This window comes from Sceloporus occidentalis, unplaced genomic scaffold, assembly GCF_023333645.1.
Source record: "Sceloporus occidentalis isolate IW3139 unplaced genomic scaffold, rSceOcc1.0.p SCAF_29, whole genome shotgun sequence".
Taxonomy (NCBI): Eukaryota; Metazoa; Chordata; class Lepidosauria; order Squamata; family Phrynosomatidae; genus Sceloporus; species Sceloporus occidentalis.
Genome location: NW_028317009.1, coordinates 6,573,957 through 6,601,815, shown reverse-complemented (window position 1 = coordinate 6,601,815; position 27,859 = coordinate 6,573,957). Strand labels below are relative to the sequence as shown.

General features: G+C 40.4%; 1 protein-coding gene across 1 annotated transcript; it reads left to right on the top strand.

Moving 5' to 3' along the window:
• The first annotated feature begins 5,555 nt into the window (after nt 1-5,555).
• Nucleotides 5,556-18,285, top strand: LOC149299225 (voltage-gated potassium channel regulatory subunit KCNG4-like). Its single transcript, XM_089486675.1, has 2 exons — nt 5,556-6,305; nt 17,515-18,285. The coding sequence occupies exons 1-2, from the start codon at nt 5,556-5,558 to the stop codon at nt 18,283-18,285; spliced, it is 1,521 nt and encodes a 506-aa protein (XP_089342801.1).
• Nucleotides 18,286-27,859: the final 9,574 nt, after the last annotated feature.

Genomic DNA, 27,859 nt, shown 5'->3' with positions numbered 1-27,859 from the left:
TATCTTGACATCAAGAGATCATTTCAACCCATGCTGTCAGGCATACCCAGATGAAAACACATCTGCAAGTCCACACGTTGAGCCTTTAATCTGACTCGTAAAATACAAGGAATTAGTAATTCAGGTAAAAATTGACACATCATTTTTAATTTAAAGTATAAAAAAAGGGAACTAAAAATAGTTTAGTTTAGTTTTTTTCCACAAAAGTAAGCATTCTGTAGGGACCGGCCATTTAATGATGTTTAGGTGCTCACTGCGGATCAAGAGGCTATTTTCTTTTGTTAAGGTAGCAGATATTCTATTGTTTGGGAAAAGGTTGAAATGTATATTTGTACAGAAAGAACCAGCGGTATTCTGAGCCCGGGGTATATCACATAATCTATCCTGTTGTCTGAGAGTCCTGGTGAAAAATTGATTAGTGATTACTTTCTACGTTCCATTGTCTGTGCCTTCTTGATGTCATTAAGAGGTGGTGAAGTGGTTATATGATAGGATTTATTATGGATACTGTAACAACACACAGAGAAATGTTACAGAAAGGGCCATGGAATGTTTTTACCTAAGAAGACTTTTCATAATCGTCAGGTAACATTTCCACTAAGTATCAAGCGGATCCGAAAGGTTGTTACACGTCCTGTTACCAAATGTCAAAGGGGAACAACCAAATTATCCTGAAAGTCCTTATAATCTAGTTTTGATGACATGAAATCAATTCAATTATAATTAAAAACAGGTAATGCTGTGGTTTGACCCCTCTACCCTGCAAATTAGACACACTGTAGAATCGAAGAGCAATCCAGTGTCATTAGCGGCCCCCACGCAATAAATCCGGCTTTGGGTTTTCAGGGAGTAGAACTGTGTGGAAGCAACAGGGGGTAAACAAGAAAGATGGGACATTTAGGATTGTCACAGACTGAAACTGTGATGGAGTACATAATGAAGCCCCTCTGAAGCTCTGATGATCTTCAAATCAGCTCTCGATGTCTGCATTTAGACACTTCATATTCCCTGAATAGAACGGATGATTCAATCGAACCCGATGGTGGCCACGGAGTCACCGGCAGTGATAATCAATATGCACTGCCGCGATATCAGATTAATCTGCCCATAATGAGAGCAGACAGCTTCTGAAACATGGGATGCCTTCCTGACTCAGAACACCTGTTAAAAACCCATTTTAGCCGGGTGAAACCCCACACACGCAGCTTCGTGATAAGTGCCGGTTTGCTATCGCTAAATCAGACACAGAATCGAAGAGCAGCCTCGTTAAGTTTAAGGGCTAATGAAGCGTGAGTTATTCCTTCTAGTGCCAGATTCGTTAAACGTAAGAGTACAGTAGGTAATGCTGCTGGAGCCCTCTGTCAGGATGGCTCCGAACACCAGCACTCGTGCCTAATGACTCTGAATTTCCCAGAATGAAGCAGTAGTCAGAAAGTTTTTTAGTTGAACAGATGAAACCCGACAGTTCCCGTGAAGTATGCTCTTTTACCAACTTTTGAAGGTCCAAGAAGGAGAAGAGAAGGGTATGTGAGATCTATTTATATTTAACAGAAAGAATGGTTCACAAGCTGGGCTGGACACATTTTAGGAGACTGGTAACCGAAGCTTCTAGAACTTTATTTATCTATGAATGTAGTCCATCCTACCACCCAACAAACCGAGCTGGTCCCAAAAAGCAAATATCAAATCCATGGGCAGCCATTGGAGTGAGAGTGAGTGTTGCTCGCAGCCCGGCTGAGGGTTCTGGAAGCTTTTGTGCGGTTATGTTCCGTAGAATTGTACTCTGATATAAGAGTTTTGGGCTGCATGACTGTAAGTGGCTGTAACGTTCTCAGTGCTGGCCAGAGTTCTGTGACTCATAATTTGTAATAATTATGTGCTTCCAGGGTACGAACAACCTACGTATATGCTAAAGCATCGGTTCTCCTATAAATACGATGACTGGCTTATCACATTAAGTGATTAACTAATCTAGGTGACGCGTTAGATTTACCGAGGGCCAGGAATATCCAATCATACGACTCAAGTTCCAAATAGACTACACAAAGTAATATGTTTCAGAAAAGTGCCAACATTGCTATACAATGAATCCCAAAGCTGGTGGCCGAGCATATGAACATAATCACTGATTCCCTCAGCAGACGTTGCTTGTCATGTGCTGGGAAGCAGAACTCCCTAATCCATTGAATCGGCAGAAAGCACATACGAGGACAGCTTTTATTGTGAACCGCAGACCATACAAAACCATACATCACTAAATTACTTTCCCTTGATTAAAACCTTCTTCAGGTGTCCACCAGCAACTGGAAATCTGACATTAATGTACATACCTCGGCGGCTGTTACAAGTTTAACCAATTGTCTAGAATATATTATCATGGAGTGGGAAAAAACACAGAGGAATATCAAGGTTCGTAAACAAAGGAAATATTAAAATTTTCAGTGGTTTTAGGGTCTCCACTCAGGCCTGGACTGGCCATGGAAAAAACGGGGCAACTGCCTGACACTCATCTGGTAGATCCCATCCTTTTGTGTGTGGCTGCGGGCCACGGCCATGCGCTGCAAAAGTGTAAGTGTAATTTAGTGAGCAGCCGCACATAGGAGGCAGCTGCACGTACATCAGCCGTTGGCCTTAAAGTGGCAGACCCATTTTAAATTTGCAGTCAGTAACTGTCTCTGCCCCAGATCCTGACAGTACAATTGGCCAGTCAATGCAATCCTGGGATGTGGATCCATTCTGTAGTATTGAGAGGGTTGTTGATGTGCGTACCTGGGAATTCTCCGGGTTTGACCTGGAGTCTCGTGGTGAAGTGCTGTTACCTTGGGTCTCCGGGTCGTTCTCCTCTTTCCCAACTACCATTCCTTGTCCACTGTCCCTCCCTATCGCCAAATGATTTAAGGCTGTCTGTAGCTAGCCGTAGCTCCATGCGCAGCTAACTTCACCCCCGCGTGAAGTCGTTTACCCAGAAGAGGGAGAGCTCTGTGTAACCTACCCTGGGTATGTTGACATGGAAAGTTTTCTTTCTCAAACCCTTTAATATATAACTTAATTAGCTTTTAAAAAGAAAAAAAAATACTCATTTTTTATTTATTCAATTATTCCTAATTTATCAAGAGCTTCCTTAGGGAAAAAAAAACAATAATGGGGTTGATTGTAACTAACAAAATTCATTCAACTGTTTTTATTAATCTGCAGAAACCAATTTACCCCAATTTATTCAGTTCATCCGGCACAGAAACCAAATTTAATCACACTACAAAGGTTTTAACCCCTTTGTCACCCACGCTTTTTCAGTAGCATACCCAGAACACACACACGTCCTTTGCGTTCCGTTAACAATGCTGAATGCTTACAGTTAATTGTTAATATGATATTTGGGATGAACTGAAAATAAAGCCACATTATTTCCAGAACATTTGACTGTGAAACTAATTTCACTTAATACGCACTTTGGTTTGTGTTCTTTGTTTTATGGGCATTTTAGTCTCATCAGCTAAAATAATTTAAGGTTCATTGCGATTTTTAATAGGGCAAATTCATATTGACTTTGGAGGATGCAGAAAGCATTCACGGAGAGCTGTAAAAAAAATCTTATGGATTGAGGACATGTACTCAGCGGATCCCTGGACGTTACGCAGAGCAGTTTATTTAGGTGAATACCTAATCGGGACCAGGTAACAATTGGCTTATAAATGTTATAGCCTTCCTGGTTCCCAAAAATATATCTGCCCAAATGTTACATAGATCCGTCCAGCTCTGCACTGAATTTATATAGAAAAATAGCCAAATGCACAAGAGGATCTATAAACATAGGTTGCTCACCCTTGTTTTCTGTGCTTCTTTTGGTTTTAACCATAGTACATACTGATCTCTGATAAAAATAAGGCCAGGGAATAGATAGAACATCACGCTCACAGTCCTCTATGTCTATAGATTAAATGTTTATATTGTCCCGAACCTATAACCTTTATAACTCACCTCTTGCGAGATCCGCCGCAGAAGCAATATGGCTGCCCCCTTTGTGTTCCGAATTTTATTCAAGAACCGCAGCAACAGTAACCACACGATAATTCAAATAGATTTTTTTCATGTAATATCTTAATAAATGCTCTCTTCCCAAGCCACGCAATGCCTTATTTTTTTTTAAAGTCTATTCCCTTAAAAACCCGGCAGAGCCAGCTGCTCTTCCTAAAAACCTTGGGATGATCTATCCTGGGATTTTTGTTTATTTCCACTAATCTGAGCTGTAATTTGTGTCACCGTGATGATGACCTGTAGAAAGTAATCCTGGAGCCATGGCTTTATTTATGAATGCTTGGTAGTGCGTACTGGAGCGGCTCTCCAGCTGTATAATCTGCACCCAGCAGCTGTTGCTGGAAGTAAGCGCTATATGTTAGCTGTGACAAAATAGAACATAAGGCAGAGTAATCATGCAAATGGGACTGTACTGATAGTCCCGGGGAAGATAAGAGCTGTATATACACCTTCTATTTCATCATTAAGCATCCTCAGGAGAGCAACCTGAAGCTCCCTCATTCATTCACCTAAGTGAGGCTTCTTATTGAGCGATCTCTATTCAGCACAAGCGGAAAGGGATAAGGTGGGGTGGAGATACATGGTAGACCCTGTTTAAGAAGGTCAAAATGCAGGTTAGACAATGGTAGAAGGTAAGGAATTATCATTAGTGATTAGTGATATTTAAAATTAATATGAACAGAGGCTTATCACAATGTCCTGAAGTAGTATTGTGTTAGGTGCAGTAAGTTATGAAGGAAGGAAAGAAGAAACACGAGAAGGGAAAAAAAAATAGAAAAGGCATATGAATTCATCATCAAAGAAAGAATAAAGAACAGGCATGGAAAAGAGACAGCGCAGAGACACAACGAAGAGAATTCCGAAGAAGAAATGGGACAAAGAAAATGAAGATTCTGTCTGAATAAAGAGAGGGAACAGTGAAGATTGTGAGTGCTCAGGGAGTGTGTGAGATCTCGGTAGCAGAGGGAGGAGATAAGAGGAGATGTGAGGTGTGTGACTTGCTTTGAGCAGTGAGCACATGCAGTATGTGTGAGAGGAGATGGCATGAAAGGATTTGTGCTGTGAAGAGCATGCAGAATCCAGTACCTTGGACGTGGTAAGTAAACTCTGCTGCCACTCACCCTGCGTGAATTAGAACTTCATCTCAACAGAGAGAAACACATTGGGCCATTAAAAGGAACCTTAGAAATAACATTATTTACGTTAAACAGCCCATGTGTATATGTATAACTCTTCTAATGTAAAGTATAGCTCACCTTACAATATCTGAAAAAGTAATCAAGCCGTTAACGCAACTTCACGGGTCTCCTGCCCTGCAAAGTTAACTTAAATTTTAGAAGCCAACATCTATACCTTAATGTCCAAGAAAAGGCCACTCTATGTAAACTATTTGAGGACCACATTGATAAGTCATACAACATGCTTTAAAAGCCGGTCTTTAATTTTGTTACTAAATGACGATTCTGTAAACTTCTTTGTTAACAGTTCCCTCTTTGGAAGTAGCTGATTTTTAACCAGCGATGCCTATAATCTCTGGAGGTAGTGAACAAGACTATAGTAATCTCAGTTATACGTCCAGCAGTACCCTCAATAATTTTTTTCCTATAGCTGTCCAGTCGCAGACACTTAAAGGAGTTAAGTACCAAAGGGCTAAAAGGATTTATGACCCAAATGAACTCTATACAGCGAACCTAAAGCGTGAGATCATTATTAATGTGGGGGGAATGAAATATATTATGCCATGGAGTACTCTGGATGAATTCCCCATGAGCAGACTTGGGAGGTTGAGGTATTGCAACAGCTATGAAGAGATCACCCAGATTTGTGATGACTTTGACGAGGACACCAATGAGTTCTTTTTCGATAGGAACCCATGCGCTTTCGGGATGATCGTCAGCTTCTTGGCTGCTGGAAAGTTGAGGCTATTGAGAGAGATGTGTGCCTTGTCTTTCCAGGATGAGCTGACCTACTGGGGCATCGAAGAGTCCAACCTGGAGAGATGTTGTTTAAGAAAGCTTTTTCAGAAACTTGAGGAATTGGCAGAGATAAGAAAAGAAGAGGAGGCACAGAGAAACAGGGAAACCATATTTGTCCTGGATGACAGTACCAATGTTGGACATTTCATGAGCAAACTGAGAGATATGGTAGAAAATCCGCAATCGGGAATCCCAGGGAAAGTATTTGCTTGCCTGTCCATTTTGTTCGTGGCTACCACCGCTATAAACCTGTGTATTAGCACCATGCCAGAGCTCAGAGCTGAGGAAGATAGGGTAAGTAACTTATTTGTCTGGGTATGAATAAATCTGTACACCAGGTGATATCATACACAAAAGTATCTTAACTATAAGTAGCACCTCATTTTCCTATATGCAAGAAACCTCTTCAACCTTTCATTTTCTACCACTGGTGCAGGAAGGTCGGTCCTCTGATGCCCCGCTCTGTAAAGCAGTCCTGTCTCTTTAGGCTCCTATTCATACAGCTTGGAAATGTCTCAAACCTACAGAACAATTGTTTTCATCAATTGCATCACACACACACTCTCTCTAGTTAGACAGCCTTCCTATAAATTGTTTACTTTCCACATTTTTTACTGTCTCTCACCTCACCGGCCATTCTCTTTCTTTAAAGTATACAAAGTATTCACGGTTTTGTAGTTAGCGGTTTGATTTTAACCAATGGTTGTTTTATTTACTGTTAAAGTAAACACTGTATACTATAGCAACAATTATCTAACACGATCACAGTCTTCACGGGTGCGCAGGGACAAAGTAACAATCTCACTGCGATAGATCAGAGCTGATCCATTAACACCCAGTTTTGTTATTAAACACTTTCTAACACCCATAACATTAGAGATAAATTGAAAAGAGCTTTTCACAGGATCGTAATCTCACAGATTATCGCTGTAGTCAAAGAAAGGGGCACTTTGATGCTATTTCGGTTTTTAGCACCTCTAATGTGTTTGAGATGCTTCTAACACCCTGTGTTTAGCCAGAAGAGTTTTGTTACCATGTATCAATTCCACAAAGCAGGCAGAACATTATGTCCCATATTCAGAAAAGCAGGAGAGAGATGTGGGGTCTGACTGGTTGGGGTAGTTAATTGAGTTATCTTATTATTTCCACCTGTGGCCACTGCTTGTGACCCTCGAGTCTGTTTTGGGTCACGGATGATAAATTAGCCTCACTTCTTCACAGTAGGTATGTTAAAGAAGAGAAAAGAAGAGGAATTGTGGGGAGAAGTGAAATGAATGCCATAGAGAATAGTACTGCGTTTTTAATAAAAATAGAGTTAAAAAGGATGAAAATGGGTAATAGATACTTAGAATAGCCAGCCAGTGGAGGTAGCCAAGGCTAACACTGCAAATGACTTGAAGAATACTTGAGATGAATGTAAAGCCACACTGAAGAACAAATAAGTAACATAAGCTCCAACTGTGGTTTAAAAATGTGCTGCTGCGGTCTTTTTAAAGTATGAAATGCTTCTATGGGTTAACCAGAAAGAAACACATGACAGTGTTTTATTGGTTGGTTTGATAATGAATGGGGTAACACATTCAGCGCTGAGAGGGAGAGTAAAGAGAATCTAGAGCTATGCTCACCCCTTTGGCACTGAAAAGGTTTCTTTCAAGTTTGTTTAGCAAGGAGGTGATCCCATCTCTGCCTTTGCTTTAATGTAACCCTCAGAACTGGAAAGGTGTGATCGGTCCAAACTTTGATACTCGGATAAACGCTGCATGCTGTACTGTCCAATTTCATCAGCCGGTGGGATGCATGTCTTTCAGCTGTTATTTGTAGGAGAGTTGAACTCTGTTAAGACTATTACTGAATACAATCGTGTATTCCAATTCATATGAATTGCAAATTTATTACATTTTGGCAAATTTGACAATTCGTAGAAAGCCATGAAAATGAGACCAGACCTCTCTACGAAGCTGACCAAAATGAAGCAAATTCACAAGCCTTTTTACTCACACTCCCACACTCTCATTCTTGTACACTCTCTCATGCTCTCTAAATGTTTCCCTACATTCCCTGCATTCACTTCTGCATCTTGTTCTTCATCTTTTCTCTTTTATCTTCTCCCTTCTATCTCTCCACATCTCTGCGGATATAACCTGGAGCGAACTTCCGCCAAAATGGTGGTGCTTCCGGTGACGTCCTATCACCTGATACACAAGGGAACACTACTGTTTTGGCGAAAGTTCAGAAACATTTAGAAAGAGTGAGAGAGAACAAGAATGAGAGTGTGAGTGAATGTGGGCACTGGGCAATGAATTTTGTTCCCAAATTTAAAACTCCCCTGATTTTCGTCCAAACTGATTGAGCAGGGAATATAATTCGTTGCCTGAAAACTAATGTGCAAAAAATGAACCGAAAGACTTGTCTAAACGGTTTTGGTTCCATTTGCACGTCTTTTTACCTAATATGATGAAACGTACAGATTTTAGGCATATATAATGCCGTAGAACAGTATTTAAGGGCACAAAAGAGGTACCAATCAAAGTTCTACTTACAAGGCAAATATGTCTGGGGCAATAAGGCTCATTTGCCAGTCTCCTAGACACCGGTTCAAATTTGGTAACAACAATGACCCAAAGTCATGCAACTTCCTCCAAAAATATTATGTAATCAAACTGTGTCTCCAGCTGTGTATGAAAGTCACCTTATCTCTGTAAAATTGTATTAAATTGCCTATTTAAAAAATGTAAATTAATTCTACTATTCATTTTATTACTAAAAGAATTGAGGGCGAAGGTTCAGTTTTAGGTCAATCTGATGGATAAAAACAATATTCAGTAACAAATCAACTTCCATCTTCAAAAGGAATATTTGATGGGAATATTTTAAGAATCAGATGGCAGGAAAAAAGAACCAAAGAACAGATTTCTGATTTAGTTCCAAAGTTCCGGCACTGCTTGCAATAAGAAATAATGGCAACATTTAGAAACAATCCTAAAATCGCTGAATGATCCCACAAAACAGGTCCTTGAAACACTTCTCAGTCAATCTCTCGCTTCTGAAGTGAATCCATTAGAAAGAAAACTGTGCTACATTAATGCTGAAAGGCACTATGGAAACAATCAAGTTCTTATAGAAAAATGGTTCGCTGCCAGCTTACTATTCAGTGAGAAAACCGGGTATAAAATACCCAAATACTAACAGCCGCAAAAAGTACATTTTTGTTATTTGGTGGGTTTATGAAAAGATACATCAAACTCATCGATGTTCTTAAACCAAGAGAAATCACAATTCTGCGCAAATTTTCTATAACAAAAGTACAGAAAACTATTAAAATATATTATTGTGTTGTTGGGCTACTTTACTGGTGGAGAACCATCCGGCCAGAGCATGGCCAAGCGCAGGATAGAGGGAATGGTGTCAAACATAAGTATTCTTTTTGACCAACACATTGTCAGAGCAGCCACCTTCTCTCTAGGGAACAGCAGGGAATAGTTGACCCGAAGAAAGTAATGGAGTATGACTGTCTGTAAAGAGAAGCGATAATCGGCTTCATCACTTGCTACTATGTGAAACTTAGAAGTCCAATACGCCAGCTCACGCCCCACCAAATAAAATGTCGTTCCACCTTTGGTTAGGGGCTGAAGCGCGAATAAATCCCGGGGCCAGGTCCAAAGGGGAGACTTGACCAAAGAGAAGACTTGACTCCACAACCACCATGCTAGACGCTTGACGTCTTTAGCACACATACACATGCTAATTCCAAAGCAGCCCCTGTGTGAACCTCTCAACAAAGCGGTTAAACGTGAGGCTTCCCATCACTGCATATGAATTTGCTGTTGGAATGAACTTGTTTCAATATTAATAATGACATCAGCTGACCCAGCGGTAGGTCAGGGAACATTTCCTTTAATGAAAGCTTTTAGCATATTGAAAAACTCCTGTTTACATGCCTTGAAAGATGACTATTGCGCGGCGTAATGACTGCGTATTCCCACGCTGTACACAAACCTTATTACTTAGTAATGATACAACTTCTATGTATCTGACACCTTTCCAAATACCAATTATTGCACACGCTACTTCGCCTCCGAATCGCAGGGTGTTGTATAAGGAGCCGTTAACAGGCCCCAGATAAGATATCCATCACGACTGGGTTTATTTCTAAAGATAGAAAGACCATTTTCTGAAGTCTTCGAACAAATCTATCTCTGATGTAATTATTCATTTATGAGGTATAGCTCACATGCTAAATGTCTGCCTACTTTCATATTAAAATCTTCCCAGTTAAATAGTGCCAGAGTCAAATGCAGGACGTCTTGGACAAAAATCATTTTAATTAGATTATTTTCAGACGAACACGGCATCAGAGCAGTTTTTATAACTTGAAAATAGCTAATAACGGATCAGAGTGTAAAAAAAAACTTCAAAGCGAGTGAGAGGTTTATCTACCCATCACCTCAGAGAGCACGTATGAGTAAACGTGTTGCGTGTTTGGCGCCTGCTGTACTAAGTCATTGACGAGCCAGGATGCCTTATTTCCCCCTATAAACAGGTGTCCATCAGACCAGCACAAGCAATGGATCCCGCTTTTCTATAGTACTGATTGATATGATTGAGTCTATGGTAGAAGTCCAACAATCAAAGAAAGACTTTAGTGAATACTGTTATTTGCTGCATTTGGGTGATGCCCGGTGAAAAGCAGCAACCTTATTATAACCAGGCGTCTGCCATCTCTACCGCACTCCAGGCTGCCAGGGCTGGCCGCGGCAGATGGGATCCCAGAGGTTGCCCGTCGCTGATAAAGTATCTTCCATTTCTAGTTCGTGTAAAACAACTGAACCAGAAGCAACGCATTCGTTTCCCGTCCTTGCATTGTATACGGCAATAGCGTTACGTCAGGACGAGGCAGCAATAATAAACGGCGAGAGGGTATTATCGCTCCGTGCTCGGCAGAGCCAGACTGGGGCTTTCCGTAACGTTCACCCATTCCCGTGCCGCTGACGGATGGTTAGCTATCGATGCTAAGCCTGTTCTTCCATGTCTTCCATTTAAAAGGTGTCACGGTTACAAGATAAAAAAGAAGAGCTGGGGAAAAAGAGGCAAGAGTTGTAGCGCATCATTGATGAGGCGTAAATAACCACAGTGTTACAAAATGGAATAATTTTGGGGTGCAAACGACGAGCCCATCCCCCAGTCACGCCCCCCTGTAGGGCCATCGGCCATGTTCTTCAATCGTTATGGAATGATACCAAGGCATGCGAGGGGCTCATTTAATCACATATTATCCGTCTAGAAGGCAGCGCACTCAATAATGTGCCGTTTCCATCTATCTATCTTGAATGCGTATGGAATCTGATGTTTTCTTGTAGCTGAAGGTCCAAGTTTCGTATACACGCTCCTAGACTGGTTGACTAAGCCATATGGAGGAAAATATCCAGTTCAAGTGAGGTTTTACTAATACCGGGGCAAAAATGAAGGCTACAGAGGTAAAAAATAGAATGTTGCAAGAGGTTTTAGTAAGGTTACCAAAGATTCAGATGTGGTCCTTTGTCCAATATGGGCGATATGAAGCCTCGCAGATATACGCAGCTTACTTGCAAGTTCTCATAAAGACATCACAGAGGATACTCGTCTCTTACAGAAGCCCAAATAATGATGTATAGGGTATCTCATCATCTCGGAACGCCCCGCATTGATCTGACGCTAATGCCGGGGTCACAATGATGAAGTAAGAGGTAAAGAGAGAAGAAAACTGTATGTTCATAAAGATCTGTAGAGCAAAAGAGCCGACCGGTGCGCTAGTTTAAAAGCCTTGGATAAGCTGTTTTTTCAGCGCATGGGGACTCATTTTCCTTCGCACTCGCTCTCAAGACCACATTGTAAGCGGGAAATAAAGGGTGTCGATGATAAATATCCCCTTAAATCATATATTGTACAATTCGGAAATATTTCACGCTGCGGACACATTTCCGTGCGTTTGAGAATGCTTGTGACGCTTCTATTACAGATATAATTTCTGTGAAATGGATCTCGTAGTCGTACACTTTCCTGTCCTGTGCAAATTCCATTTAGTTTCTTTCTACAGACGAAGCGCGCAGAACGGGGAGGGCATCGCGTTATTATACGCTATACGCTATTATTGTATGGAGATGGAGCCTCGTTGTGTACATAATATTCTGTTTTGACATTCATGGCCTTACAAGGAAGCAATTTCCAGCACGCATTATATTACTATGTTTTTTAAAAAGCTATTTGAAAGCTCCATGCGAAAGAGGATCACAGGGGGGGGGGGGGAGTAAACCCCCTATTTTATCACATCAGCCGGGCGGCGCGATTGAAACTTCCGACCCCACCATCAATTGCGGCTTTCAGGGGCTCAGTCAGGGCTCTTTCATCGGAGAGGAAATCGTTTTAATGACATAACATTACATGTAACGTGAATGAACGTTAGCGCCAGGGTCCCGGTCTGTAATAAACGTGACCGGTAGCAGAGCGGTTCCAGCACCCTACTGTACTGCACTGTTCATCACTGATATACCTTTCTCATTCATACCACAGCGAAGGGTTAAACTATGCTGTTAGACTTTTAATAGGGATATGCAATGTATACCGCGTAGCTGCAATATAAGCCCACGCATAAGTTTGCAGATTTTTGGCTTATTAGCTAAATTCTGCATTAATCTCTGCCGTATTTCACACGTTCGGATGTCTTTTTCCACCGCCCAGGGCCCATCGTTACTTTTCTTGCAGACTTCAATGGGGAAATCATTTGGTCTGTTCCAAAGAGCTTGCAATTTGTCAATATGGGACTTTAATCAATGTTTGTCCCATTGGAGTTAACGCAGTCCCGATTTCTTGGGACTGTTATGGCATCCACGTGGCACGGCATAAGGTACCGTTTCCCGACCCTATACATTCTTAAAGAAAAAGGAACATTTGATCTCTCGCTGATCCTGATCCATCCACTGGCTTTCCGAGTCACAGACCGGACATTCCGAGCTGCATTTGTCTCCCTCCTGTTATCATTACGGGCCAAATGCTATTAGCTAATCCATTAAGTGAGTTAATTAATAGCACTGGCTATTACTCAGCGTGAGTCTATGCTCAGGGAATCATTAAAATGATTTCCGCCTCCCGTGGCATAAATCCTGATCAGATCTGTTCATCTTCCGCCCAAACAAATTTGTTACCCATACTGTCATTTCTTAATTAAAATGAATCATTTTAATGGAAACAAAATGTTGTTACAACTGCCAGCCACGGAAGATCAACTGTTGCTGGGATTAAAACACTCCTTGTCACATCTTTGTATCTTTTGACGAAGCTATTACTTTGTAGCATCGCTCCTCTGGTTACAGGAAACTTAAATAATCTTTATTTGCTGCTTAAAAAAATAAACTCCAGACCTTCCAAGCGGTGCCGGTGACCTGGAACTCTTCGCCCGACCACGAGAGGGTCTCTAGCACTAGCCAAGCCGTTTCGAGACATCTGCCGGGTCATATATTTAAAACCCATGGATTCTACATTGTGCAGAACAGTCTTTAACCCCTTAAGGACAATGGGCGGTCCCTAAACCCATTGCAAACAATGCATTTTGGGCCTGTACGGGCTTTGTCATTAAGGGGTTAAAAACGAGAGACCCATCAATATGAATTAAATTCATTCAATGTATGAAATCGATTCTAAGATCTCAGAAGAGATGGCTTTGTGAATCCACAGGGCTCCAGCTACCTGCAGCGTGGGGTACATCTTCACTTGGACTACGCTTTAAAATTGGACATCCGATGTAATCGACATAATTGTATAAAGATTAATTGGCAAAGATAATGAGATTTCCCTTTTTTTACATGTATTTTTTTGTAATAGTTAAATGTTGTATGGTAAAAATGATTCAGGAAAGTAATTTTTAAGTCTCTGTCTCCTGTTACTTGTGACCCGAGAGAGGACGAGCCGTCTTCTAGAGTTCTCATCATTAGAAATTAATATTGTATTGTATCGCCTTTCCAGATACAGATACATCCCCGCTGCTCTGTTCTTGGAAAGAGGAGCGCGATATAAGCTGCTCTCTTTATTAACAGACCCCTTTTTTTTTCCTTATTCAAAGGGAAACTCATAAATATTTCAATTTCTTTTGCTTCTTCTTAACTAAAGTTTCATCAGACAGTAAGAAGGATGGATTTAATTGGATGAAGTTCAGCCTTTCTGATAAACGCATTATCCTCGAGTTCAGAAGCCCACATACATGTAAGAATCTGGTTTGATGATGTCGTAGACGTAACAGCAAACCTCAAACCACTTCCTCTATATTCATACATTTGATGCTAACACAAACGGTACAATGTATATTTTGGTGCTGAAAATGTACTTGGTGGAGCTTTTATCATGGGCAGAAATTTGAAAGCCTCGGTTAAATAACCCATATTATAAAGCAACTTATGCTAGACATTAAAAAAAACCATTAGCCACCTATAACAAAACTGACTCCTAAAGCAAACAACTATCATAAAATATTTATAAAAAAAAGAGACCGCTACCTCTAAAGTAATGAAGCAGCCACATGGCCAAATTATCAGATAAGCTACTTAATATCCATTTTATCGGACCCCAGAGGTGCCGCAACCAATCACCTACAAATATTAAAAACGCTAGAGGTGTCGTCCAAGGTCGCCCTCTATAAAAGTTATTAATAGTCTGTATAGGTTATAATGATGCTCTTTCACAGGGGGCATCGTTTTGCATGAACATCTGGCAATGTGTTTTTTGGGATGACCTCCAACCAAGAATAGGGACTGGTCCATGTGGGCATCATTTGTGTAAAAGCAGTATGCATAGGGAAAGAGAGGGCTCATACTGCTGATACACTGTATCATTTTATAGACAAGGTTATGACTGTGGGATCGTACTGATCGCGTCTGTCCCGGGCAAATAGTGACATAAGCGACATAGACACAGTCTCTCGAGCTAACAATACAAACATTACACATGATAGCAGCCAGCTTCAGAAGAGACAGGACTATGTCATCTGACAACGCGTATGACAGCCGGGTAATCAAGGGTGAATACCGAAACCGCAATAATGCAACAACCTTCAGAACCCCTTTACTACACCTGCAGCCTACCTTATGAGTTCAGTTCTTAGAGTACATGGACGTTCTGACTCCTTTGACCGGGTGGTCTTCAAATACTGCAGCGCTGGATCTGCCTGAGAAACAATACAGACCAAATACGTCTACAAATATTGGCAGTAATTATTTATTTTATATATATATATATAATAATGAATCACATATAAGCATGGTTGACTGCTCCTCACTAGATTTTCATAACTGTTCTGTTGTATAATGTTGCTTTTCCCATTTTTTGGGGGGGATTTCAGAACTAAAATACCTTTTGAACCAAAAAACCCAAATTACATGTACTGAAAAACAAATCTCGTAAGCCGTTTCACAAAACCATGTTAAGACGCACGGGAGACAAGTCCACTTTAAAAGTAAAATACATATTCTGACTTTATGAAAGGGAAAATCGGGCATACCGCTGAATTGACAGTGCTCATGTTTAGGATCGCTGTGTACGGATAAACCCCTGAAGCCCTGACAGGTTAATTGGCGGCATTTCTGACTTGGCACTTGTTTTTAAACGTCTCCTGTTATTTCAGTAAAGTGTGTGTGATAACTGCCTAAACCCCATAGTTACACTGTCAATTTTCTGCGCTCCTGCTATCCCATTCATGTTAGCAGCCTGAGTTCCACTGAGCAAGATAATTATATCCTGAACCAACCATTCAAAATAATCTCTCTCACCTCTCCCCATAACAACTTTAGAACGTTTGCCTGTTCCTTTTCATGTAATCATATCAAAGTCTGGGAATGTATTCATTCGTCACGAACAAAAGCCATAGATGGAACTTTTTACATCCATGGCTTGTAGAGGAAAATATACGTAGGTGATAACTTTGGTTTGGCCAACGAAGAAGAAGAAGTCACAAGCGTTTGGGACCTTGTTTGTGTCTTCTTCAGATGAAAGGAAAGCGGTATTGGGTTGATAATTGTTTGCATGTTACAATTCTACCAAAGTTGGGGTAGAAGATGGCAGGCTTTAGATCTGAAGAGGTGTAGTTGAGGACAATCGCTTGGAGGGAGGATGTTACATGGGGTAATGGTGGGCAGAGGGGAGGTTATGTGGGGTAATGGTCTGGAAGGACTATGCTACATGGGGTAATGGTGGGCAGAGGGAAGGTTATGTGGGGTAATGGTCTGGAAGGACTATGCTACATGGGGTAATGGTGGGCAGAGGGGAGGTTATGTGGGGTAATGGTCTGGAGGGACTATGCTACATGGGGTAATGGTGGGCAGAGGGGAGGTTATGTAGGGTAATGGTCTGGAGGGAGGATGTTACATGGGGTAATGGTAGGCAGAGGGGAGGTTATGCAGGTTAATGGTCTGGAGGGAGGATGTTACATGGGGTAATGGTGGGCAGAGGGGAGGTTATGCGGGGTAATGGTCTGGAGGGAGGATGTTACATGGGGTAATGGTGTAGATGTGGACCATTTACTTGGGATAAGTATTATTTTCTTTTGACTGTGTTATTAATAAAAATGTGGGACCTGATAACCCATTAATGATAAAATGAAGCAAATTTCAGCTATAATATCGTATTGTGATATTTAAAATGTTATACTCGCACCTTCTATATTTTTCTTCTTTTTCAGCTACGTTTTTGTGGCCGGTATTCTGGCAACAAGCCACTACTTATTTATTTATTTATTTTTAACATGGAGATATTCTACCTGAAAGCGACATTTTTAAGATGAAGTATCCCAGCTTGTGGATTTCTTATTCAGCACTTCCAAAAATAGCCCCGGGACTCCAGCATCATCATTATTAAGTTCCTTGTCTCCATCTCCAAGACAAGTGACATTTTACCTACTCTATAAAACACAGGTCCCATGTTAATTCAGTTTTTGCCGTCCCTGATATTCGGATCCCATTTTCCATGCTCGCTTGATCAGAATTAAAGTGGAATATGTCACTTATCTTTGATGAAGAACCGGAGAGCAACCTAATGGATTTTCGTTTTCATTTTTCTATGGCTGCCATTGGAAAAAAAAATGGCAAAGCATAAAACAATAGGATGGAGATTTTCTGTAGTCTCACTTGTTAAAGGTGCTGTTCCACGGTTAATTGAGTACTCCAGGCTATAAGCAGATCTGTCATTTTCTTTTTTAGGCACACGGTGAATGCAAAGTAGTCTGCTTATAGTACAGCGTTTCGTGTAGTGTATAAACGGTTAGTCTGGCTTAACTAAATGATTTAAATATTTAACAATTCTCTAAAAGAACATGCATGTGGCATTCATTACTAGTCCACAATGGGGCTTTGAATGACTTGACCCTTCACATTTAAAGGAACACTTGAAGTCATTCTGCACTTGATAGTAAAGAAGGATCTTCTGGTTAGAGGAAAGCAAGATTCTTAAATGAATATTTCATCATAATCTCTTTTTGTCTCAACAGGGTGAATGTTCCCAGAAATGTTACAGTATCTTCATCATTGAGACTGTTTGTGTGGCTTGGTTCTCTTTGGAGTTCCTTCTACGGTTTGTTCAAGCGAAAAGCAAATGCCAGTTCTTCAAGGGACCCTTGAATATTATTGATGTCTTGGCCATCTTACCATATTACGTTTCGCTCGTAGTAGAGGATGAGAAAATGACTTTTGACAAGCCTGGCGGTAACTCGTACCTGGAGAAGATCGGGTTGGTGCTTAGGGTTTTACGTGCCTTGAGGATACTGTACGTAATGCGACTTGCAAGGCACTCGCTTGGACTGCAGACGCTGGGGTTGACGGTTCGGAGGTGCACCAGGGAATTTGGCCTGCTCTTGCTCTTCTTGTGCGTGGCTGTAACCCTGTTTGCTCCGCTCGTCCACTTAGCAGAAAATGAAATGGGAAGAGGCCAAGAATTCACTAGCGTGCCCGCTTCTTACTGGTGGGCTATAATCTCCATGACAACGGTGGGGTATGGGGATATGGTCCCTCGGAGCATCCCAGGGCAGGTGGTAGCTCTGAGCAGCATCTTAAGTGGCATTTTAATTATGGCTTTTCCTGCAACATCAATTTTCCATACCTTCTCTCGCTGTTACGCCGAACTGAAGAGAGATCAAGAGAGGTTACAGAGCCGTCTGATGAGGTTAAGAGACGCAAATCAATCGGGTGAAAGCGATTCCTTCAATGACACGGACAGTCTGGTCTCAGAAGACACATACAAGTATTTTTACACTGGAAAATAGACGTTTATGGAACAATGGAGTTCCTGCTTGAAAAGCATTGTGTGCAGGAGCGCCAATAACATGGAAACTTTGTATCTTCCAGAGGACATTTGAATTTGTAGCGCTTCTAAATAATGCTGTAAAAAAAGTATCCAAGAATAAGACTGGTCAAAAACATGGTCTTCAGTAAAAGTGCTCGACGAAAAAGAGAGCAAGGAGAATAAATGTCTACGATCTGTGACACGTCTATATCTACCAGCCTGTTATTCGAGGATTTGTACATTATTGACTTAAGGTTTCTAGTTATATGATCTGGATTTATCACACTTTGGAGAAACAAAGTTAACAATTTAAAAAAACCTGAAATAAAAAAAAATATATATTCATGCTCCATGTCTGATCATTTTATCATCTTATGGTGCTGGATGTAAATAAATGGAAAGAACCAAAGTAGGTTGATGTGTAAGGTCTCCTTGGAAGCTGGGGTGTAAGAAGAATTAAACGCATAGTGTTTGAGAGATCAAGGCTTTGGTATTTCGATTAAATATTAGTACGGTGGGTGGGTGAGGGGGCAACCCAAAATCATAGTACATCTACAATACACAAATGGCTTGTCCTCAAGGGAAATCTGACACTGCGATTCAAGCTGCGATATTTCATTGCGACTCTGCAGTTTTTGCTACTGTAGCTAATTATTATTGAATTGAAATGTGTTTAATGTCTTTACTTACCACTGCAAAGAGCCATGGACATTTAGTAACTGGCATTGCTTCAATTAAAAAAAAGATGACAAATAGCCCAATTTTTGGGTTTTAAAGGAACGAAGTACGATTTTTATGAGTGCCCCACAATATTTCCTTTAATTAGTAGTGAATGAGCGTTTTGGTGGAACTCTCAACAGAGATTGGAAATAAAAACTGTATTTCTTCCTTTTTTAAATGAATGAATATTAAGTTTAATAATCGTCTGTGCTTTAATCAACCGAGTGGAAATAGATAAGCATGGGTCCGTTACCAATTTTCTCATTAGCAATTTTGCTTGGAATAAAAAGAGCCTTTTTTTTTCTTTTAATGTTGAAATATCTATTCAGAAAATCAGGCCATAGAAGAAAAGTTTTCGGCCCTGGAGACATTTCAATCCATCAGACAAACTTATCTTATATGAGGGATAATGACTCTTACATGTTATCTTTGAATGCGTTTTAATACGATTCCTTTCCACAGCGGAACTGCTGCATGGATCGCGTTCTATACAAGCAATAGAACATGCGTACTAAAAAACGGTGATATCAAATACAATAGATGCCTTCAAACGGGTCTGGGTACTATTTTTTTCTAGAAAAGCAGGACATTACAGGGCTATAAATAATAGAATAAACTTTGATATTTTAGAGCTTCTTGATCTAGCGAGAAATCCGATTGTCTTTTTGGAGTCAAGAAGGATTGAAGAAAAAAAAAAGCTTAAAATGGGGGGTTTTTTTGTCTTCTTTTGGATCAAAAGCAGGAAGGATAGGTAGAAGGGTAGAACTCGATGGACTTTCTTCAACCTAAAATGGCTATGTTACTAAGTGTTTACCAAGGGTAACCCTGTGGCTGTAGCTCAGATCCAGTCCGTGGAAGGGTTTTATTATTAATGTTCCGTCCTGCTTGGTTTTGGATATTCGGGGCTGGGTTCCCTGATGGAATATTATGCCGGTGATATGGGGAGCAGGTACTTGCATTTCTATTGAAGTTGCATAATGAATGGCTTGTTGATAAGAAAGTAATAGATGTGTAGAAAAAAACCCAAATGCGATTTCAAGTGATCTGTTTTTGATGGGAATAAAGTGATGTATGTCACCTATGTCACACGGTGCATTGGCCGTCACGGGAATACTATGAAAAACGAGCAGACTGGGCCAGAAGTATATTAAGAGTCCACTAATACTATTAATAAATCTATTATCTTAGCCCTGTTTTGCCAAAATAGCTTTCATAAGAGCGATGCGATGAAAAATCTGCACTCTAAAAAATGCATACACACACGTATATTTTATCCAGAATGTACAGTAAATCTGTATGTATTCACATCAGCGAGAAGTAATGCATGCTAACGCCGGCTGCCCATAAAACACGCAAATGAATTCATTTGTTCTGTCGTCACAAAGCAATCTAAAGCCAGGAAGTTTTATGCTGCCTCCTGATCTGGGGATTTGAAATATTAATTTACTACATCGGCGTGAGACAGAGAGCCGTTTAAATAAACATGGCATTGCAAAGCATGTCTGATTATTAAGAATCTGCTCGGTTCTCTTTCTCAATGCTGTTATTCAAACCGTAGTGGGGAGACAATGTTATTTATAGTGAAAGGGGATTCAAAACAAGAGCCAAAGGAATCTGGAGAATTATTATTATTATTAGAAATAATGAACCATTTTTGGTCAAAGTCTACAGAAAATGATAAAAAAATAAATAAATAAAAAAGCCACATAAAACCCAATAACGACTCAATCACAGCACAATTATCCTAGTCCTGCCTTATTTTTTAGCATTTATATAATATTTATAAATATGATGTTGAGGTTAACGCAAAAGTTCTGTTAAAAAAAACCATACAAACAATTATGGCAAAAACTGCTGAAATTCGAACTCTCGCAACTCGTGTAAAAAGGCCTTGGCTGCAATGAAAGGGTTAAACGGGGTTATATCATTACACACGGAGACTATATACAAATATCCATCAGTCTAAAACATTACGGAAGTACTCTGAGTAATGGTTTTCTTTTAATTGGCTAATGAGTTATCTTATCTTATTAAGATGGATAGGATGCAGTCTGTAATGTAACGTGTCTGAACGGCATGCAAATCACTGATCAATAATTGAACCGGCAGATGTCAGTTTTATGTTACAGACATGGTGACGTGGAATGATTTCCCCGCCTTAGGGGAGCTTACAATCATCTGGCGGTGAGGCAACAGCAATCAAAAAAAAGGAAAAGGTAAAATGCTTTAAATCCCTTAAATGTGGCTTTTAATCATCTGATCCGACAAGACGCCGCCGATCACAAATTAACCAAAAGCAGGTAGACCAATAGACAATGATTACCGTGACCACGCAACGCATACTGGGACATATACTACCTACTAACCCAATGTACAATCACAATACGATGTACTGATGTACATTCATTGCTAGGGACTACGCAGCGTTGGCGAGATGTTTGGCCCTCTGATAACCCATAGTGTATTTTAGATGTTCTAGAATATAAACTACAGACAGAATCTCAGGTCGGTGTAAAATCACCCCGCTGAGCCGCTGTGAGGCTTGATAGAAAGTGACATCTCACACCATCGCTGTCCACGCGCGTAGAAACCAACCAAAGGTGGTTCGTTCATTGCTGTAAAGGTATTTTGACTCTTATTAGTTCCATAATAAAGGATCTTTAGAATGGAGACTGAGCTGCCGCAGTCACTCATGAGATCAGCAGTCATGAAAACCATATCTGCTGTAAGATTTATGCCGAAGCTGGACAATGGGTAGAAAATACAATGTACCATGACCAGGATGTCATTGCTACGTACAATGGATTGCTCTTGGGATATAACGTTGGTGTTAACCATGGAACACCATGAATTCATAAGACTTTCTTGTTCCCCGAGAGGTATTGCAGCAGCTGTGGTTTCTCCCACTGAGAGTCGGTAGCTTCCCAAACCCCTTCCACTTATGGGGGAAATGCCCACGGGGCTACAATATTCCAGATTTCCGGGCCAGCTAGGATCATTTGCCTCCCCATCCGCAAAAGCCAGAAACTGCCCCCTGCTGACTGCAACAGAACATTGAAAACAAACACAATTCTGCCGGTGCTAAAGGCGATAATGTTGAGGTAAGAGGCCATTAGAAGAGGCAAGAGCTGTAACAAAGAAAGTGCTCTAGACGGTTGTATATCACATTTACAGGACGGGTTTACTGAGTGATAATTCAAGAGAACGCTACCAGCAGACTTGTTTAATGAGGCCTGCGGCTGCTCGCTGTGTTAGAGGAGATTATAATCCCTGGTGTTTGAACAGAACCTTGCAATAAGAAAGACGAGGTTCCTCCTTTTGCTGTGTAGGACCCTGTCAGCCCCTGGTAGGTAAGGGGCTAACCGAGGCATAGCCCAAACCTGGACAGTAGAGTTTACCATCTCTGCCGGGCAGCAGTATACCAACAAGGAGTACGGAACGTTTTGACGTCTTGAGAGTTCCCAAAGAACTTATAAGTAGGAACCATGTTCTTCTTCAGGTGTTGACACCAATCCAATTGATCACGTTAAGGACCATGGCCGCTGGCCCAGGGTGGCCTTTGCTGCAGCCTCCAGAGGACTATATCGCATATCGTTGTAATGTCTTGGCGTAAAACGACACTGATCAGCCAGGGGTTACTTTTTTCTGTAACCACTCATTGATTGTATTTGGAGGTCTTTGTGTGGCCAGAAGATTAGAGCAATTTCATTAATCTCCACTCACAGAAGTTGATGTTTTCTTATTGATTTGTAATAAAGGTTTTTTTATATTTTACAAATCAATTCCCTAGGTAATTATGCTGGGCTGGCTTGTGTTGGGGGGGGGGTTCCAACCGTTAACCAGTAAAGAAATAATAAGCTATTTAAAACTGTATTTATAATTTGTTTTTATTATAATTATGTCATTATATCTATCATTATTTGTATAGAACCCTCACACTCCATACTGCAGTACAGTGATGGGAAGAAGATGCAATAACAAATTATAAAACATAGAACGGTCTCGCTTACACTCAATGTTGGACTACATTTCCCATAATTCCCAGAGAGCCTACAGTCCAATGACAAATTCAGAACAATACTATAACCTGTTTATGTCTAGTTCCTGGAGGCTAGAAGTCTTTTGAGCTATACTTGGACGGAATTGCACAAGTCTGAACTAAAATTGATACCTAAAACCCAACTCTAACTGGTAGACGCCATCTGTGACATCTCACAACGATAACGCAATTTGACGCATGAGAAGCTCACTCCAAGTGGTACGAAAAAGACAGCTATAAAACAGAGCGAGAACGCAATGAAACAAGCGACTTTATAACACAGACATTTCATTTGTAACAAAGTCATCTGTTTTATTTAATGGAGAATAAAAAAATCCATTAACCCCTTCATTCCCCTATAGACGTACCGGGACGTCCGAAAAACGCCTATTAAGAATCCCCTATGGACGTCCCGGTACGTCCAGCCCTTCGTGCAGCGTCAGGGACACATCCCTGCCGCTGCACGGGAGAACAGGCTCTTCTAGCCCTTCCTGTGTTTTATTTATTCAAATATTGCTATTTACCGGGCCAAGACAGTGCTTCCCTTGGTCCGTATACTTTTAATGAGACCCGGCTTGGTTGCATTAGATCTGTCAGTCTACACTTTGCCCTCTGTCTGGGACTAGCTTCAGGAAGGCAGGACACATAATGCCTGGAGATCTCTGCCGGGCAGAGCAGTATTTACTTGTCACCAAGTCCCAAAGCTCTCGATGTTCCCGGCACACAATTAATGCTAGGAAGCATGTCAGGCTGTCTTCATGGTGTTTGCAACAAAATAAAACTTTCAAGCTCAATGTATCCGATACAGAGTTACCATGCGGGCAGCGGCTAAACAAACACTAAAACTAAGTGTGATGAGAAATGATGTCTGTGGATTCTTTTTGTCTATTTTATGTACTTCTCTTTGTATTAATGCTTTTGGTTACCTAACAATTTTGGGAGAAGAGTTCCAATGTGGGGGCACAGTTTGGGGGCTTGTGACAGAATAAAAGGATATAATTATACAAGATGTTGAGTGAAACATCTTTACCCTTTGTGTTGTGTTTATGGCTCCCAGCGATCTCCTGGGGAATAATGTGTGTGTGTTTTCATTACTCACTATTTTCCGATGGAGGTTGTTTCATCATATCCTCAAATGCCTTTAATTATCTGGTCACTGACGTATTGTCTTGGGTACAGGTGTGTCATACGTATCTTTCTTCCCATCAGACAATGGATGATCGTGTGCAACTGGAGGCAACTCCTTCCTGAAGGCCAAGAGTTCATTAGTGCTGATGGACAAGGTTGACAGAAGCAACGCCTAAAAGTTAAAAAGATGAAGATTTTCTTCAATTACTCCAAAAATGTATATTGTAATCTTCTCACAACATCAAAATCATGATTTACGAATTGCTATGACCGAAATTATGTCAGTGGTTGAAATTCACCACATTAGTTCAATTCAAGAGGGCTCTCTCATCTTTAGCGCATGAGTAAAGGTATTTCCCAAGAAGATCACGTTTGAGTTTCATACCACTATTCTTACAAGATGCCCCCACAGCAACTGCCCAACCGGAATGCCTATTAAGTGAAAGGTGATTACACCATGGTAAAACATGGTGAGACACCCAATGGAAGTTTACCAACTATGTCATTAGGTGACGGGCCACTGCATGGACCCTCCTAGAAATGGGATCGGCCACCTATGTTCAACAGTATCAGAGGTGTTCTGTTTATAATTAAATACCAAACATACCGTATTTGCTCGATTATAAGGCGACCCTTATTATAAGATGACTCCATAAACCTTAGACCTTATTGAAAGAAAAAAAAGGCTTCAATATAAAATGATTATATGGGGTTTATTTTTTGCCATAGAACATTGTTTAATCAACAATAAACAAACAGATAATCTGCACTCACTCACATGCACACTTACACTCACTCATGCACACATTGTGGAGGGGGTAGGACTGGGGGCAGTAATATGGGTGGGTAATTTAATCCATATTTCATGTGTACAAAATCTTGTGAGGATCGTTCATTAGTGTGTCCACATTTTGGCAAGTCTGAGGTCTGAATAAAAGATGATATTTTTTTTCTGGAAAAAAAACCAACTAGTTTTATAATCGAGCAAACACAGAAATTCAAATTGAAGTAAAAGCAGAAAAATAAACAAAGCAGGTGCCGAGATGATGTCATTCTAAGACAATAGACTTGAATAAATAAGCCTGTGTTTGTACATTGCACTACCCACACTGTTACATAGGACACAATCCCTTTAAAGGGCAGGATTCAATTAGCCGAGAAGCATTTAACACCTTTTTATCTCCAAATTCCTTCACCAACCATAATAGAAATTGTGAAAATAAAATCCAGAGTCCCATTTCTCAAGGGTAACGGTGCCCATCTTTAAGTGTTTAACGCCAAATATATTGGCGCACATGATAGAACAGGATGCTTTAAATACAAGGTCGGGATCATTAATAGGACTGCAGAGTCATTTATCCCGGATGTATGGATAAATCAGCCCAACTGCGTAACCTCGCACTGTGATACTTTTTTGGAGGAGATAAAAACCCCATTTAATAAATAAACTGATGACATTGCAGCATACTGTTACTGTTATTTTGAAGTGACATAATGCCTCCTTTCTGTATCGAATCGTTCAGCTGCAGTATCGGTTCCCTATAAAATAGAAAAAGAGGGCATTTTGCAGATTCCGTAACCCACTTGCGGTAAATAAAAGCCAACAGAAGGGCAACAGGTGGTGCAACTAAATGGGGCATACAGACCTGCGAGGCTGCATTGTGTAATAGTGAGCTGCTCGTCCTTGGAGTTGCATTGCAATTTTTAAATTAGCCCCATTGGGGCCTATTTATAAGGTTTTCGGAAGGACGCTGGCTTGCAAAGAACAAGTTGCATCAATTTTTCTTTTTCCATGATTTTGTGATGATTTATCATCTCGTGCTGCACGTGGCATATGGGAATGCAGTGTGTGGACTCGGCACGGCGCTTATGGATCTCTATATAGTAACACGGATGCTTGCTTGGGAGCATTACTTGTCATACTTTAATTAAACATGGGATTGTAAAATGAGCTGCACTACATACGGAAGACCTTGCAACATTTTCGCCATTGTCCCAAGCCATTGTGCGGGACATAAAATTGTCACATCATCCAGTTGCCCTACTGGGCTTTTGGTCTGTATATCCAAAGCCTACTTCAGACATGGAAAATGCAAGATGATAACAGCAAAGACAACAGAATTCCCAAGGTCAGGTTAGAAATTGCGAAAAAGGCTTTGGTTCAACTTTAATGCAAAAGATGCCCCTCAACTGAATGAGAGGGGGAAATGCAATGAATAATTTTCCATTCCGACGCTGGAGCGTTCAGGGTAATTGATAGGGCAAATACCTCCTTAGAGATTAATCGCTGAAGGAATGGATGTCTATGATGTAAACATAGCAAAATGCATTGATATGAATATACTGCAATCCACACAACGCACTTCAGCCTACATTGGGGAAAGGGCGAATGGATGGGCCAGAATGGCTAAACTGTAACACCCTTTAAAGCATAGCTTTTGATTACTTTTCCATTAATTCGACTTTAGTTCCAGTTCATGTAGCGATGTATTACACTTTTGATATTATATGACGCATAAGGGAAGCCATGCTCTGAAAGGCTATATATGGCTAACATCAGATTAGGTCAAACAGGCAAACATTTGCATTGTATAAATGTAGAAGAAAAAAAAAATTTAATTAGTAACTGAAAAATCTGATAATCTGATAAAAAAAAGAAAGCGGGCAGTAAGAAAGAATCCAGGAATGAGAAGTACTGATAACAGAACAATTTGAGAGGTTCTGTGTATTCATGGATCTGAGCGACGATACGAAGAATACTCTTAAGAGCAGACAATCGCGGCTATTGTAAGACAGAGACACAAAAGCTCAGGTTGCCTTTACGAAGACACATTGTTTTCTAAACACGATGAAAAAACACGTTTTCACGACGTCCTTTGTATTAAGTATTTCAGGAATTAATTTCCTTCAGATGATTACATTTGTGATGCGTTTCCACTAATGAAATAAAAAGATGTTCAGCATTCTGCAGATCTACAGTAAAATACGTTCACAATGATCTTATCTGCTGCTTTATGTAGCAAAGAACTGGAAAGGAATGCTAAATAGGATAGATACATAGATTTTATGTTAAACATTCGTCTACAATTTCATATAGTCGGAAAACTTTATTTTTTTTATACCGCTACATTGTAATATTGCATGTTATTTCCCTATATTATAATTTTAAGAGGATATCATCCTATAAAGCAAAAGTATTACTGCTGTTCATATATCTACATAACTTTGAAAATACCTCCTGTAATGCTCGACAGGAGATGTCCAAACCTCCATCACCAGAGTTTATTAGACTTTGTAAATTGCTCCCAGAGCTTCTCACTAAACCTACGTTTATAGGATCAAAGAACATTACACACATTTGCATCGGATATTAAGAGCAGTGCATCAAGTGCCGTCTCCAATTAAAATAATATCTGTAATTCTTTCAAAACAATTTAACCAAATGTAGTTTTACATCCAGATAAAATGCAAATGTTTAATGTTATACATATTGATAGAAGCTTCATTTATATTCGCTCTGCTGGAGGGGGAACCTTACCAACAGCAAAGCCTTATGTGCTCATAATTATTAATCTTTTCAAGATGTTGTGATGCTATGCTACACACATTATTATTGCGGGTCAGTTGAGTGTATCTGTGGCTTTATGAGCACATATATTTCTTATAT